The following is a 16,738-nucleotide window of genomic DNA, read 5'->3' as shown; positions in this document are numbered from 1 at the left end:
CTACCGGTAGTCTGATGAACCTAATGGTCAATCCACCCCTGAGCATAGTATATATATATATATACTTATATAATTCGCAGCTGTAACCCACTATGCATCGCCAACCCCACAACTATACTAAAAAAAATTGCTACAATTCTGTATAGTGTCACAGCAGTACTCGATATAGCACTCTATATAGCGCACCAAAAGTGTCATAAAGTTGCACGTTTTTGGAACAAAACATTCATTCAAGCAGTTTGATTGTCTAAGTTTCCAAACCAGCAAAATCTAATTTTACCCATTTCTCACTTTCATTTTCCTCTGACGAATATGCTGGAGGTGACAAACTGATTGAGAGCTATGACCATCTCTGTAATCAGAAAGATGGTTCTAGCGCTCCCAGGTCTTCCACACACACAGGCCAGTAAGCTGCATACTGTATGTTCAATTCTCCTGTTCCCCTTGGCAGTAACTGCTGTGACCTTTGTTGCTGCACAATATGTACAGGAATGGTGAGAGACGACCTTACAAGGTCTTCTGGACATAATCAGCCAACAGCTATGTATCAACATATTCTTACTTAATTCTTATACTGACACTTTATTTTGTAGCAGTAAGTTTTATGCATTTAATTATGTCTAGAGGGTGCTACAGAAGACACATCGTGCTCTCCTCTGAACAAAATGTTCATTATCATCACTATCACTATCTGAAAACTTGTCACAAAGAAATTGCTACAAACACACAGATCAGGGCATACTTGGCAAAGGCCATTTATCAAGTTTCTAGAAAAAAGGGGTTATATACGTCAACTGTTTTGTGAATAGAATATTCAAGCATTCTGGTGGCTGTGCAACTTCCCATTATAATTAACAATGCGGATAATTTTTCAATGGTACATTCCTTATATTTCATAGGTTTAAGGCAGCTGAGATCTGTCATGGATTTTTTTCCCAAGTAACAGAGATGTTCGTTAACCTTTCAGTAGCCATGTAGCTTTGTGATTTAGTTTATTTCTTATGAAAGGTCATGCATTCACCGCTAAATGTAGGATAAATTATAATCGTATGGTTATCTACAACTTTATTTTAGCATTCAATTGCTTGGAATATTTGTCTGTAACATAAAGCTATTGTGAAGATATGAAGTTATTATGACTAGTCTTCAATATAGGATGGTCAAGCAAATAATGTTACTGGGGACAATGGATTGAACCATCGATGTTAAATATGGCATGTATTTTATGTAATTGTTTCCCATGGAATTGTAAAATGTATAACTAGCCTCTATGTAAATCTGATCCAGTGACAGGATGATGTATTGTGGCTGATAAATGGCATCACATACAATCAATGGCATTAATCGATGGTATAAAATATGGGAAACGGCCCTTTAAGCCTAATCATTTTATTACATTATGCAGCAAGCAGTGGCTAGCTAAAACTTCTAAATATATAAAGCTTAATAGTAAATGCATCTATTTAAATGTCCCTGGTGATGAATCTAATGAGACTGGCACTATTATAAGTAAAGGCTTTTGAATATTCATGTAACTCCTAAAAGGGAGCTGATTGGTTAACACTGTGGACATTCTTGTAAAGACTGTTAAGTTAACAGCCTTGATAAGAATGTCCGTCAGCGCTAACCAGGCCAGCCCTCTGATGAAGTTTGAATACAAAACATGGTAGGAGTGGATCACACTAGAACAGTGGGCCTGATTCAGACCCGGTCACTAAGCTGCGAACGCTCGCTGCCAAAAGGGTCCAGGTATGCAAATCCCGCGATCGCACTGTCTGGCTTAAGGACTCCCTCTATGTCTTAGAGGGCGACGGCAGTGAGCATACGCAAGAGTATAAAGCAGCCCACCTTTCGCTCACAGCACACATCATCTCAAGGAAGTGTCTGATTAATCGGGAACATCGAGACCCATCGGAGCTGCATGCAGCACTTGAGGTAGCCCCTACCCTACCGCAAGCACTGCGATCAGTTCAGGCTAAAAAACAACCAAGTGACGTGTTCAATGACGCAACTTTGCTAATTATGCACACCTATTAAACTCCGTTTTGATGCCCAGACACGCCTGCGTTTCCACATCCACTTTCCCGTTCACAAGCACCTTCCCATGTCACCACCCACAAATGGCACTATCTGTCACTCAAAGTAGCGTCCAGTCTGTGTGCTACGAGTGCATGATTCCCAGCCACAGTGACTGGTTCACGCATACGTACTTTGAAGCATACGCAGTTGTACGATAATCGCACCTTGCTAGTGTTCGCAGCTCAGCGACCGGTTCTGAATCAGGCCCAGTATCACCAGGCTACTCTCTAACATGTTTCATGTTCAAACTTCATCAGAGGGTTGGCCTGGTTGACTTTTCTAAACCTGAAGTGGTCTTGTCGGTTTCCGGCTCCACTGGCGGTTGGTGGTTCGCTGTGGGCACCCGGAGGTCAAGGACTGGAGGCTGGAGATTACCTTAGTATACAATTATCAAAGCCAAGTGGTAACCAGCCCACTCAGCTATATCATTAGAACGGGTTCACCCAATGGGTGTATTCCGGAGTTTTACTATATGTGAATTTTATTAAAGACTTTTATGCACTATGGATCGACCCCTTCTTATTCTGGGCCTGATTCAGCACGGATCACAAGTTTGCAATCGCATGCCCCCGGCCGCTGCGAAAATATGCTAATGAATGCATACGCACTGCCTCTGCACCATAAAGACGCCCCCTTACCTTCACTCACATCCGTAATAATGTACACGATAGCGAAAACATTGGTACAATCGAGAACCATCGGACCGATACGCAGAATAGTGGTTGACCTGACCCTCGCTCAGGAATTGCTAAACTTCCAGCATGCAGTGAGTACTCAGGCTACGTATGGGTTCGCTGTGGATAATTTATGCACACCACTGAATTGGTGTTCGAACGCACTGACACGCCTGCGTTCGCACGACCACCTCCCGTCACCACCCATAAACGGCACTTCCTGTCAATCACTGAGTGATGGGTCTGAGTACTGCATCACATTGCTGATTGCAGCGCCCGGTTTGCGCACGCGCACTGCGTCTTATACACATGCGCAGAATGCAAACATCGGCTGGCTGCGTGCGAACACAGCTTTGCGATCCAACCTCAATCAGGCCCTCTATTTTAGCAGATTCACATGTACCAGGATTTTTTAATAAACGGGAGCTGCGGTCTTACAAGCAGGACCTTGTGCGAAGTTTGAGACGCTGAGGTGGATCAAATGAGCTAGACTATATAGTGAGAGTATATATATCAGCCTGGATTCTAAAAGCGCCCCTCTATATTGGTATTATATCACACAAATTGCCAAACTTTTGTTGCAGTTGTTATGTGTTCCGTTGTGTTCCTGTTGTAAGCATACTTTCTATCAGTGGTGGATTTTACCTAGGGGCTGCAGCCCCCCTCATAAAATCCTCCACTTCAGTGAGCCAGTGCAGTCCGTGACTGCACTGGCTACACTGTGACTGGAGGTGGCTTCCCATTGGAAGTGTCACTGGCTAGTCACGCACAGGAGAGGCAGCCCCAGTGGGAGGTGTCTCCCCCCCGGGACTGCCAGTCAGGAACCCCTGTGGAGAAGCCGGTGTCATGCACATGCGCGGCACCACTGCCACTCATGCGCAGGCGCTGGTCCTGGCGCCTGCCAGATCTATTGCGCAAGTGTCGGGACCCAGCCGGCAAGGGCCAGACCAACAGCAGCGGCAGCCCCCTCAAGTAAAACAAAAAAAAGAATAAAAAGCTTAATGGTATAACATATTTCTGTGGACTAATTACTGAAAGAATTGAGGTGAACATTCTATTTTCACACTTTCGTAAATATATAAATATAATGGTACCACTCATAATTATGTGTTTTAGGCATAAACTCCCCAACTCAGTCACGTGATGGGATAAAACCAGTGTAAAAAATAAAACACGGCCCATAACAACCAATCTGTCAGGCTAAAAAAAAATGTAACAAAACCATTTCTACAGATGTGTCCTCATACACTTTGGCCTCAGGCATGCTAAATAACCTCTCTCAGCGTGCCAATGCCCACGCGCCAAGCGTCCTTTTTCAAAAGTTGGGCTTTATACACACTGCTAAAAAACTGCAAGAAACAAACAAAAAACAAAACTACATTACTAGTGTACACTGACCTCTGGGGCTTGTGGTACTTGTACATCTGTACGCGACTTTTGTGAGTAAAAAGGTTCTGATACGTGCAGCCTTGGCGACTCCTCCCTCCACCTTCTGTTATGCTGAAACTGCGACTTTGTACATGAGTTGTACTAATTCCTTTGCTGCAAAAGTCGCTACCAAGTGTCTCTGGTGCACTGGGCCTGATTCAGAGATGAAACCAACTGTAAATTGCACTCAGATTGAGCGACTGTTTCCATGCATCGCAGTACATGTGCGCAAAGGCAGCAGTACAATCGTCATGCGTTCACACATACCACGGAAGCATCGCAGTGCGTGAACCAGCCACTGCGATCAGTGGCTACGCAGACCCGTCGCTGAGTGATTGACAAATGCCGTTTGTGGGAGGTGACGGGGGGGGGGTCGGCGAAACGCAGGCGTGCCAGTGCTTTTGATCGATGCATAAATTATCCATTGCAATGCCGCACGCAGATTGTGTACTCACTGCGGGTGACGAGATTAGCAATGTCTGAGTAGGGTCCGACCTTGCACAAGTGTGCGTGAGACTGCAATGGTACTAGATGGCACCGATGGTTTTGCAGTCATGATAAACATTACGGATGTGTGTAAAGTAAAGTGGCTGTCCTTATGTAATGCTGCGAGTGAATAGCGATCGCAATGGATTAGCATACTATCGCAGTTGGACTGTGTGCATAATCGCTATTGCAATCGCAGTTGCGTTCCGTGGTGAATCAGGCCCAATGTCAGGAAAAGTACTTTCATGAAACATTTTAAGGCAATTGCCAAAAAAAAAAAATCCTTTTTAAATGCATCTTTTGTTATTATACAACTTTCATTTTTCAAACATTCATGGAAAAAAAACACAAGAGTTTTGGAAACTGAATAACAGTACAGAGGGTTTTTTATTTCCCATAGTCGTGTCTTTAAATCAGAGCTCATATATGGTGCTGCTTTTGTGTCATCATAAAAAACCAAGAGTACATAAAGCAATGTGGACAACATAAAGTGACACACACACAGGGGCTGATGCTGAGTAGCTAGTAAACCTATTTTGCACTCTCTCACACCAGAAACCAGCGGATGTAACTATGATGCAGAGTTTCAGTCGCTTCCCCACTTGTGACTGAAGGAGTGTAACTGTACTGTAATGAGGCTCTCTCACATAGGCTAAGCTCAGTGTGGGTGTTTCCATGGAATTGCGAGGTATGCAGTGTAGTGCATGTGTACGTGTAATTACGCCTCTTTTCAGATGCATCTTCTGCACCAAGTATAAGGCTAGTGCAAGTGCACACTAATAGGGATTGACAGGTATGAAACCTAACATTCACTTAGGAGTGGTCTGGCCACATAGGATTAGTACTACTCTGCATACAGTTCTGTAATTAGGGCCCGATTCAGCAGCAATCGCAATTGCGATTTTGCACAGAGTGCAGTTGCTAAAATATGCTACTGCTTGCCAAAGTTCAGCCGACATAAAGATGCCCACTACTGCCTTCTCATATCCATCCAATGTCGCTCTTCTACGTAAACATCGGTACCATCGACACACATGGGCGATGTATGCAGCATCTACGACAGGTCTGACCAGCCACAGATACTGCAAGTCTCCTCACACGCAGAGAGCTATCTTGCTGCGCATGCAATCACAGTGGCTAATTTATGCACGCCCAGGAAACGGTGTTCAAATGGTACAGACACGCCTGCGTTTTTCTGACCACTCCCCTGTCACCTTCCCCAAATGCTAACAACCTGTCGCTCAATTTACGATGGATTCCTCTGTGCATCCGTAATCACAATGCAATCGCTGTACACACCCGCAGTGCGGTTTATACGCATGCGCGATGGCAAACAATTGCTCGATGTGCATCCATAATCGTCATTGTGTTCGCTACTGGATCAGGCCCTTAGTTATGTGCACGCAATGTGGATGCAATTGCAGATGACTGCGTTCAACTCTACATCATCCCCAGAATGTCTTTAATGGGCAAAGTGCTTCCTTTAAAAGGACAAAGTTTAAAACAAGTGGAGCAGAAACCCTTTTAGTGCCGGTGAATGGTGTGTTTTAGTCACTTCATACAGCAATGGGTCGGCACACAGTAAAAAAAAAAAAAATCATAGCTGGCGAACTGTACATACATTTTACTACATTTACTCCCCACCTCCTCTCCAATATTTCAGCCAGATGTTTTATTACAATTGACAGCAATCCAGGAGAGGTGACTTTATGTAAACATTAAAAATGTAATAAAATAAGTATTTTTTTTTTACTTAATTGGGACTTGAGGTTTAGTTAATTTTTTTACAACATAAAAAAGGCAATTTCTACAGGAGAATAACTGTTAGCATATATACAAAACTTACATAATTCACTTACAACATGTCTTTTATAAATAGAAATAGTTTATCAGGTGGAATTGTTAAGGCCTCTGTTGTTTATTGCTGAAGGCGCAGACTTGCAGACTCCTGGTGTGGAAACAAGAAGTGTGGAATAACGTATTGTCTTCCTGCTCCAGCAATGATTGGTTCACGAAGTTCCATTATTCCTAGCAGCACCTATCGAATGTAAGGTAAGGGTGAGGAAGTGGCACCAGAAACACATATTTGGTATGCCATTCACCACGCCGATGATCTCTATACCAGAAGCATCCCCGCTAGATGCTTTCTTCTTAGTCAGTAACGGTCATTAATGTAAGATGTGTCAGTACCACATTTGATTTTTATGGAAATCCCTATCTATTTAATTTAAGTGTTTAGTCTAAATTGTCTGAAGGTATAACATTATAGAGATGTGGTAATCGGCGGAAGTGTTTTTATGTTCCCTGAAGAAGATGTCAATTCCTTTCTTGAAGGCACTTTTCCGCCGACCATGAAATCTCTTGGTAAACTTTCCAAAAGGCAATTCAGTTGCTCCTGACCAAGTTTAATCTTGTCATCCAGCTCCCTCTGTTCAATAAGAAGAGCTGATTTCATTTTCACAAAATGTTGGTAGTCCTGAAATTGTTCCCTGGTGAGGTAATTCACTAAGATGTCTGTCACCAATTTCTCTCGACGATCAAGGTTCTCCTTAAGTTCCCGAGCATCCTCGTGCTGGCTACAGAGTTGCTTCTTCTTTACATTCCAGGTGTTCTGCAATATGTTGTAAAGACTGTATCAGAATCACTCAAAAATCATTTGATAACACATAGGAACTTTTTGCAAATCAAAGCATTCAAGGCCTCTGTAATTCATTAACTATATTTTACATGAAAGCTGTATTCTGGATAGTTTATTTATATACTGTTAAGGGTTTCTTGGCAGTGCTTACTGTGACTGGCCAAGGACATCACCGCAGTGGGAAGTACTTAGCCATAGAGGGCTTTCTGGAACTGGATGGTAGTGTCGCATGATCAGATTACACCTTACCCTGGGATTTCCTCTTCAACCAAGTAGACCCTACGTAAGCCAAGTGCCTCAGCTAATCCCTATACAGATGTGTCCACATACATCTATCCTCTGTGTGCTACAAGTCGCGTTACACATAACACGTGAGCGCCGTGCGACTTGGTAGTGCTGAGCATCTTTTCGTGCAACTTTTGCCCTTACAGTGCGTCTTATTCCAAAGCGATGCTAATAGGACGCACAAGCAGCTTCTGCTGATTAAAATGAAATACAGTACCTATATTCTGTGTGCGACTGTGGTTATAAGCTGCTTGTGCGTCCAATTTGCATTGCTTTGCGAATAAGACACGTTGTAAGAGAAAAAGTCTCATAATAAGACGCTCAGCGCTACTGAGTCGCGCCACGACATGGCACGCAAGAGAAGTCTGTTTAACGTGCAAGGATTCTAGTTGTATGTGTATACACCTGTAAATGTTGTGAGGCAGACAGTGATAACATCCCCTAAAGTAAAACAATAAACATTTTCAGCTGCTTCATTAGAAAATAAGGCAATGTTTCAATATTGGCTGAGGATAACTGAAACAAAACTATTCCCATTTGTTATAATCACTAATTATTCTCTAAAATAGCAAAGTACACATATAATGAATAGTATGATTTTAGCATACCCTTTCTTCTGCATTGGCATCTTCACCCAAGGTAAAGAGCACATTTTCCACTTTGGCGAGACGTCCAGAGAGTGACAGCAGAAGATTTACTATCTTGTCCAGGTCCCCAATGAACATCTTATACTTGTCAAACTCATTGGGTTTGCAGAGGTTCTCAACCAGAGCCTCCACCTCCTCTCCTAGGCTGTTGTTGAGCTTTATTTCAACTAGGAGACTTTCTTTGGCACCTTTTAAAATCTCAAGTTTGTGAGTAAGGCTGGCGATTAATTCTGCCTGTGGGCGTAAAAAGGAGACAAATGTCAAAAAGCCTACAGAGAAACATTCCATAACTTACACGCTGCTCGCCAGCCTAAGAAATGTACAACTAAACATGTAACTATGCTGAAATTCATGTACTACAGGTTAAGTCTCCCATATCCAAAATGCTTGGGACCAGGGATATTTTGGATATCGGCTTATTCCGTATTTTGGAAAATTTGCATATCATAATGAGATATCCTGGGATTGGGACCCAATCTAAACACATAATGCATTTATGTTTTATATACACCTTATACACACAGCCTGCAGGTCATTTTCTACAATATTTTCAATAATTTTGGAGCTCAAACAAAGTTTGTGTACATACATGAAATTCATTTATGTTTCATATACACCTTATACACAGCCTGAAGGTAATTTTATACAAAATTTTTAATAATTTTGTGCCTTAAACAAAGTTTGTGTACACTGAACCATCAGAAAGCAAAGGTTTCACAATCTCAGTCATGCTAAAAAAAATTTCTGTATTTCGGAATATTTGGATATGGGAGACTCAACCTGTAGTACCAACATACTGTAATTAATACATCCCCAATATCAAGTTTTGAATGATACAAAAGGATTCAATATAATTGGCACAGGGGTAGATGTACCAAGCCTTGGAAAGAGATAAAGTGGGAGAGATAAAGTACCAACCAATCAGCTCCTAACTGTATTCTTGTACTTTTTTGATTACAAGCAGTGGCGGATTTTACCTAAGGCTGCAGCCCCCCAGTAAAATCTGCCACCTCAGTGTAGTCAGTGCAGTCCATGCCAAGCATTGTTTTGTTATGCCTTGCCTCATCTTTTCTTATGTTGTGTAGATGATACTGCTGTTGAATTAGACTGTCAAACACAACTAAAAGCTTAAATCCGGTAATGGCATTATTAAAACATACTAATAGGTTAACATGCAGATACATTATATTTAATGCTGTCACAATAGCATATTTATGGCATGTAGATAACTTATACTTAATGCTGTGTTGGTAATAAACATCCTGTATAATCACACATTACAAACCTGCAGCATGTTCATATGAGCACTGAGCAGGCCCAGTCAAGCACATATCTCAGCAAACTTTCCACATTTGAATAAAAATAAAACTCTTGTGGGAACCAAGATGAACAATTTGTTTGTGTAACTCTAAATCGTGCTACAGCGTATTTAGCATAACAATGGAGTCCCACAAATGATAGTGTGTGCCCAATACATATACTGATATCACCCATAAACAAGACTTATTTGTAGAGCTAAGGTCATTGAACTCTTATGTGTAGTGGACAGTTTCACTGACATTTCATTTACACTGTTTATGTACGAAGAGATTCATTTAGCTAGTTACATAGGGCTTAATTCACAGTTGTATGTAATTTTTTGCCACTGCGTATGCCTCAGAGTATATTACCGTAGTCACAGGCTGCAAGACTTTATTCACATCAGGGAGCGTGTGGGGGTGGTAACGACTGTTACAGGGGTGTCACATTCTGCATCGGCGATCCCATACACCAGAAGTACAGTCAGGTGCATAAATATTGGGACATTGACAGAATTTTCATATTTTGGCCTCTATTCACCACCACAATGGCTTTGAAATGAAACAAACAAGATGTGCTTTAACTGCAGACTTTCAGATTTAATTTGAGGGTAATTACATCCAAATCTGGTGAACGGTGTAGGAATTACAACGGTTTCTATATGTCCCTCCCACTTTTTAAGGGGGCAAAAGTAATGGGACTATCAACTCAAAAGCTATTTCATGGACAGGTGTGGGCTATTCCCTCATTACTTCATTATCAATTAAGCAGGTAAAAGGTCTGGAGTTGATTCTAGGTGTGACATTTGCATTTGGAATCAGTTGCTGTCGACTCTTAATAAGAGATCCAAAGAGCTGTCACTATCAGTGAAGCAAGCCATCATTAGCCTGAAAAATCAAAACACACCCATCAGAGAGATAGCAAAAACATTAGATGTGGCCAAATCAACTTTTTGGAACATTCTTAAAAAGAAAGAACGCACCGGAGAGCTCAGCAACACCAAAAGACCCGGAAGACCACTGAAAACAACTGTGGTGGATGACAGAAGAATTATTTCCCTGGTGAAGAAAAACCCCTTCAAAACAGTTGGCCAAATGAAGAACACTCTCCAGGAGGTTGGTGTATATGTGTCAAAGTCAACAATCAAGAGAAGACTTCACAAGAGTGAATATAGAGGGTTCACCACAAGATGTAAACCATTGGCGAGCCTCAAAAACAGGAAGACCAGATTAGAATTTGCCAAACAACATCTAAAAAAGCCATTACAGTTCTGGAACAACACAGATGAGACAAAGATCAACTTGTACCAGAGTTATGGGAAGAGAAGAGTATGGAGGAAAGGAACTGCTCATGATCCAAAACATACCACCTCATCAGTGAAGCATGGTGGTGGTAGTGTCATGGCGTGGGCATGTATGGCTGCCAGTGGAACTGGTTCCCTTGTATTTATTGATGATGTGACTGCTGACAAAAGCAGCAGAATGAATTCTGAAGTGTTTCGGGCAATATTATATGCTCATATTCAGTCAAATGCTTCAGAACTCATTGGACAGCGCTTCACAGTGCAGATGGACAATGACCCGAAGCATACTGCAAAAGCAACCAAAGAGTTTTTTAAGGCTAAAAAGTGGAATGTTATGCAATGGCCAAGTCAATCCCCTGACCTGAATCCGATTGAGCATGCATTTCACTTGATGAAGACAAAACTGAAGGGAAAATGCCCCAAGAACAAGCAGGAACTAAAGACATTTGCAGTAGAGGCCTGGCAGAGCATCACCAGGGATGAAACCCAGCGTCTGGTGATGTCTATGCGTTCCAGACTTCAGGCTGTAATTGCCTGCAAAGGATTTGCAACAAAGTATTAAAAAGTGAAAGTTAGATTTAGGATTGTTTAGTTTGTCCCATTACTTTTGGCCCCTTAAAAAGTGGGAGGCACATATAGAAACCGTTGTAATTCCTACACCGTTCACCTGATTTGGATGTCATTACCCTCAAATTAAATCTGAAAGTCTGCAGTTAAATCACATCTTGTTTGTTTCATTTCAAAGCCATTGTGGTGGTGAATAGAGGCCAAAATATGAAAATTCTGTCAATGTCCCAATATTTATGCACCTGACTGTATGTCTCTGGTGTCTCAGTTCCTGCAGCCATTCTGTGTGACCACAGGGCTACTCTGGAGTCTGATAATGAAGGACCTGAGACAGAACTACATATTTGTATGCAGTTGCTCGGAGTTGCTATGCCCACAGTGGGCGTCTCAATGCAATCCCGGTGTCTGCAACATTTGCATATTTCTGCACAGCGTACGGGATCGCAGCTGCGGTAGCAAAAGCGTACAACTCTGAATCAGGCCCATAGTATTAAAACATTACTAACTGTAATAAATAGGCAGGATTACGTAATATGTTAGCTCCGCTGACATCCTCACAAGCCTAGACTACTTTTAGAACAGATACATTTGAACAACCGCTAATGAATAACTGGAGAATGGAGGATTCCACAGAGTAATCATATAGATGTTCTAATGATACATGCACAGGTGCCTCACTCATATACATGACATGCTGATTGGCTGTAAAGTAGCTATGCCATCTCTGTTAGCCAGCACACTGTACATTATGCACTATGAAGAGAGGCAGTGCATCATTAACTGCGAATCCTGGATCAACACTACATGGGAAACAAGACGTCAGTCAATGTCTGGCCTCCGACTGTCGCAGGTTTTTTGGGGGGCATACCATATCCACCCAATGACAATGGGCAGCATATCTAACCTACAAGGGCTTGTTTTGTTTTCATTAATCACTTTTGCTGTCATTCCAAGAAGTCAGCTGACAGCGATATTGTGCACTCACAAAACAAGTGGGCTTTGATTGCTGAAATGAGTCCTCCATTAACTGCCTCCTAATGACTATGCTAATGTGCCCTCATGTGCAGTATAAGGAAACATGCCAATGTAATTATCAGCTTGGAACTAATCACTTAGATCAGTTTCTCTTTTTCCCAGACACATGTGGGCCCTACGCCGTCACAGAGTGTTCTCCTGGCCGGTCACATTACTCTCCCAGAGCACAGCTTGTTCATGTTTGCATTACAGCCACCAAACATAACAAAACCTCTGTAATATCTTGCAACTGACAGCTTTTATATGGGTGCACTTTTTCTATATCCTTAGCACAGTTTTACCAATCATTAAAATATTTTTAATGTCAATTTTATAAGACATTTCTCAGCCCAGGTAATTTGCAGGGTTTAACACGGGAATAACCAGTGAATCCCTGCAGTGTAGACAGCGCGATCCGGGTCAGTTTGACCTGGATCATGCCGCATGCCTGCTGATTGGCCGGCTACGACAGCGCTTGGAGATGACGTCATCTCCAAGCGGCCAGTTCATCGCCGGAAAAGCCGGGTCTCTGCAGACCCGGTTCTAGTGTGGACGGCGCCGACTCGGGAATATCCTGGATCAGCGCCGGGGAAATTCCGGGTCTGATCCGGATTGGAAACCTTTTCCAACCTCCGGGTCAACCCGGAATTTCGGTATACAAGCGCTATTAGTCACCCATTAGCAGTTTGAAGCAATACAGTACACCTATAGACTTAAAGGGATTCTATCATGACAGTTAAAACTAATTATAAATTGAATATAGTCAAACATTTTAATTTTGCCTGTTTAATATAGCAAATGGAAAAATATACAAATCGTACTTTCTATAAACTCCTAGCACCCCCTGCCTACAGATGTGTTCACATACATCTTACTTCTTTGCAAATCAAACAGCTATTCTAGTCGCACCATGCTGTGGTGTGACTCGGTAGGGCCGAGCATCTTTTTATGCAACTTTTTACCTTCAAATGTGGTCTTTTCGCAAATTGATGTGAATAGGATACACAACCAGCTTCTGCCGATTAAAACACTATGCAGCATGCCTATAAACTGTGTGCGACTGCGGCTATATCTGCATGCAAAATGCTACGTTACAGTGTCAGCGGCTGTTAGACTGTAACACAGCATTTCCCATACAGATATATCCGCAGTCACACACAGAATATAGGCATGCTGCATATCATTTTAATCAACAGAAGCTAACTCATTTAAAGCTAAAAAGATGCTCAGCTCTACCAAGTTGCACGGCGCTCATGCATTATGTTTAACACGACTTGTAGCAGACAGAGCTGTTTATGTGGACACATCTGTATCTGTCACCTTATATAACGGCCTAGTCAGTCAGAACTAGAAGGCTAGGGATGCTGTCAGTAAAATTGTTTGCAAAGTTATAAATGTATTTGTTCCTTATTAGTAATAATATCAGACCACAACATTTCTCGCCAGGTATGAAATATAAATGGTGGGTTTCCCAACTGTAGAGCACATTACCTTCTTTTCATTTACATCAGTATTCTGCCCTTCTCTTCCCAGGTGTGTGTGCATGTCTGTAATCTTCCGCAGAAGCTCTGCTTTAGGGGCAGACAGTGAGTAATAGGCAGAAGAGCTGACTCCATTCTCTGCAGTGTTTTTCTTATCTTCTTTCCTGCACAGCAATCACACAAATACACTTAGTGGCCAATGTGCAGTATGATGAGCAGTGTTTTGCTGCCTGACAAATGAACAACATGCCACCCTGCAGTTCTACCAACACATACACTATACAACTAAGTTATGTCAAACACAATGAGGCTGATGTAAGTTGCACATAAGAAAGTTAGAGATAATGGGTATGAAGAGCATAGCCAGCATACAGTAAGGTCATATTTACATAACTGCGCTTCATGCAGAACACAACTCAACTCCTCGTACGAAATAAGCACTGATGATGATGATCGGCAGTCACATTTGTTTGCGTACAGCTTGATCCCTCCCACTGATTCTATATAAATTATTAATGTGACCGCTGCTGTGTATGCATATTATGTAACTGATATTATAATAAAGCTGCATACAAAGCCCCAGAATTTTTGCAGTATGAGTTTATAGCCGTTACACCAACAGGTGTAGGTGGCACTACCTTCACAATTTCTTACTTTCACAACTATTTTTCTATTGGTGCATCTCTGCCTGTAGCATGCTTCTGGCAATGTAAACAATTATGATGTTTTTGCACTTTTTAAAAACATTTTCATATTTATACTATAGCTCCTATGCAATGTAGCAGAAGCCAAGAAAAGGTTATGGCTAATGTTGGAGAGGGACTGATGAGTAATGCTGGGCATACACTGCCAGATAAAGTGCCTGTAAGAGCAACACACATTTTACATGGCAGCCTGACACCCGGCAGATATCACTGGCATATACTGTGAGATATCTCACAGGGAATCGCTATGAATGACCGCCGGATGTCAGCCCGGAGGTTGAAATCCCGACGCCGGCAGCCCGATGGGTGAAAATCTTGACAGCGCAGGTAAGTATACTATCCCTACCCCTCTCCCCCCGCTAAGCATAACCCTCCTTAGGGGTGCATAACCCTAACCTCCCACCATAGTGCCTAGCCCTAACCTCCCCCCGTTAATGCCTAAACCTAACCCCCCCTCCCCACACCCTAAACCTAACCCTCCCATGGGGGGGCCTAACCCTAACCTCCCTCCCTAGTGCCTAAACCTAAGCCCCCCTTCCCCTAGCCTAACCCTAACCTTCCCCGGGGGGGGGTGCCTAACCCTAAGTCCCCCCAGGGGTCCCTAAACCTAACCCCACCATCCCCGGATAAGTGTATCCGGGGATGGTGGGGTTAGGCGTTCCGGCGTCCTCTCTGCATTCCGGCATCGGGATTAACATAGGCGTCAGTATTTCGACGCCTATATTAAATTCCTTGCCGGGACTACAGTGTCGGGATTGAGACCGGCGGCCTCTCATAACTACATCCCATCTCACAGTGTATTGACCCCGAAAACTGAGCTCCGCCCAGGGCCAGATTTACCGCTAGGCAAGTAGGCACCTGCCTAGGGCCGGACGGGACCCAGGGGGCCCGCGGCCCTCTGAAATCTGGCCCTGACAATTACAAAGACAGGCATCAGTCTTGCTGCTATTACTGGCCTGAGCACAGTGCTCAGGTCAATAATAGCGCAAATACTGGCGCTGAGCTGGGCTCCGTACTCAGCCTCTGCAAATCTAGCTCCTAGCAGAGCACCGCGCGACGTCATGACGTCACACGGCTCCGCCCCTTCATGACTTCGCACGGCTCCACTCCTTCATGATGTCAATCGCCCCCTGTGATACTGCATGCAAGCCCGGCTCAGCCAGCCCGGCCCTGGCACAGCCCCAGCTCACATTGAGGAGGAGTCTAAGCAGAAGGACTGGAGACTGTGCTGCAGACAGTGTGTGAGAAGAGAGGACAGGTTAGGGATGAACTGATGTTTTAGTCATGAGAGTCTTTGTTGAAAAATATTAAGTTGGGATATACACATATTTAAAGAAGCAGAGTGTGTGTGTGTGTGTGTGTGTATATATATATATTAGGGATGTGCAGGCTCGGATAGGTTCGAGTTTGCACGTGGAGTTCGGATTTTTCCCTCCAAAAAAACGGAACTCAGAAAGAGGCAAAACGTCATCTTACATGGACGAACATCATCATTCCTGGACAAAAGTCCAGGAATGATGATGTTCGTCCATGTAAGATGACGTTTTGCCTCTTTCTGAGTTCCGTTTTTTTGGAGGGAAAAATCCGAACTCCACGTGCAAACTCGAACCTATCCGAGCCTGCACATCCCTAATATATATATATATATAAAATTTCATAAATATGTGTGTATTCATTACGGGAAGATATATATATATATATATATATATATGTATATATATGACATCAAAGGTGGTCCGGCTCTCCCTGTTACATAAGTTCTACACTGGGTGCCCGCACAGAGTATATAAACTCCACATGGTGCAGCACTCCAGGCTAGTAAATAAATTACACACACGGCAGCATATTGTGTGGCAACGTTGCCGTGCCCTATATATGTGACACTTTCGACAGGACACACATGTAGGGCACTACAACGTTGCCACATGATATGCTGCTGTATGTGTAATTTATTTACTAGCCTGGAGTGCTGCACCACGTGGAGCTTGTATATGTGTGTATATATATATATATATATATATATATATATATTATAGGATCTGGGACTCCTACTGTAATAACTGCATAAATTACAGTAGATGTTGCTGCAACAAGGTACACACACTATATACATATATATGTCAATCTATATAG

The 16,738-nt window shown here is 42.8% G+C and overlaps 1 protein-coding gene across 2 annotated transcripts in view; it reads right to left on the bottom strand.

Moving 5' to 3' along the window:
* Positions 1–5,035: 5,035 nt before the first annotated feature.
* SHROOM3 (shroom family member 3) overlaps positions 5,036–16,738 on the bottom strand; it is a 260,069-nt gene continuing 248,366 nt past the window's right edge. The window contains exons 9-11 of one of the 2 annotated variants that reach the window (XM_088457135.1): positions 13,912–14,065; positions 8,199–8,471; positions 5,036–7,278 (exon numbers count right to left, since the gene is read on the bottom strand). In XM_088457135.1, the coding sequence (XP_088313261.1) occupies positions 6,931–7,278; positions 8,199–8,471; positions 13,912–14,065 (775 nt within the window). In that variant the 3' untranslated portion in view covers positions 5,036–6,930. The remainder of the gene's footprint in view (positions 7,279–8,198; positions 8,472–13,911; positions 14,066–16,738) is intronic. The other variant, XM_088457134.1, reaches the window with a different exon arrangement.

This window comes from Taudactylus pleione, unplaced genomic scaffold, assembly GCF_031769625.1.
Source record: "Taudactylus pleione unplaced genomic scaffold, aTauple2 ptg000739l, whole genome shotgun sequence".
Taxonomy (NCBI): Eukaryota; Metazoa; Chordata; class Amphibia; order Anura; family Myobatrachidae; genus Taudactylus; species Taudactylus pleione.
Note: the sequence above shows the minus strand (reverse complement) of the source record. Positions and strands in the feature narration are given on the sequence as shown.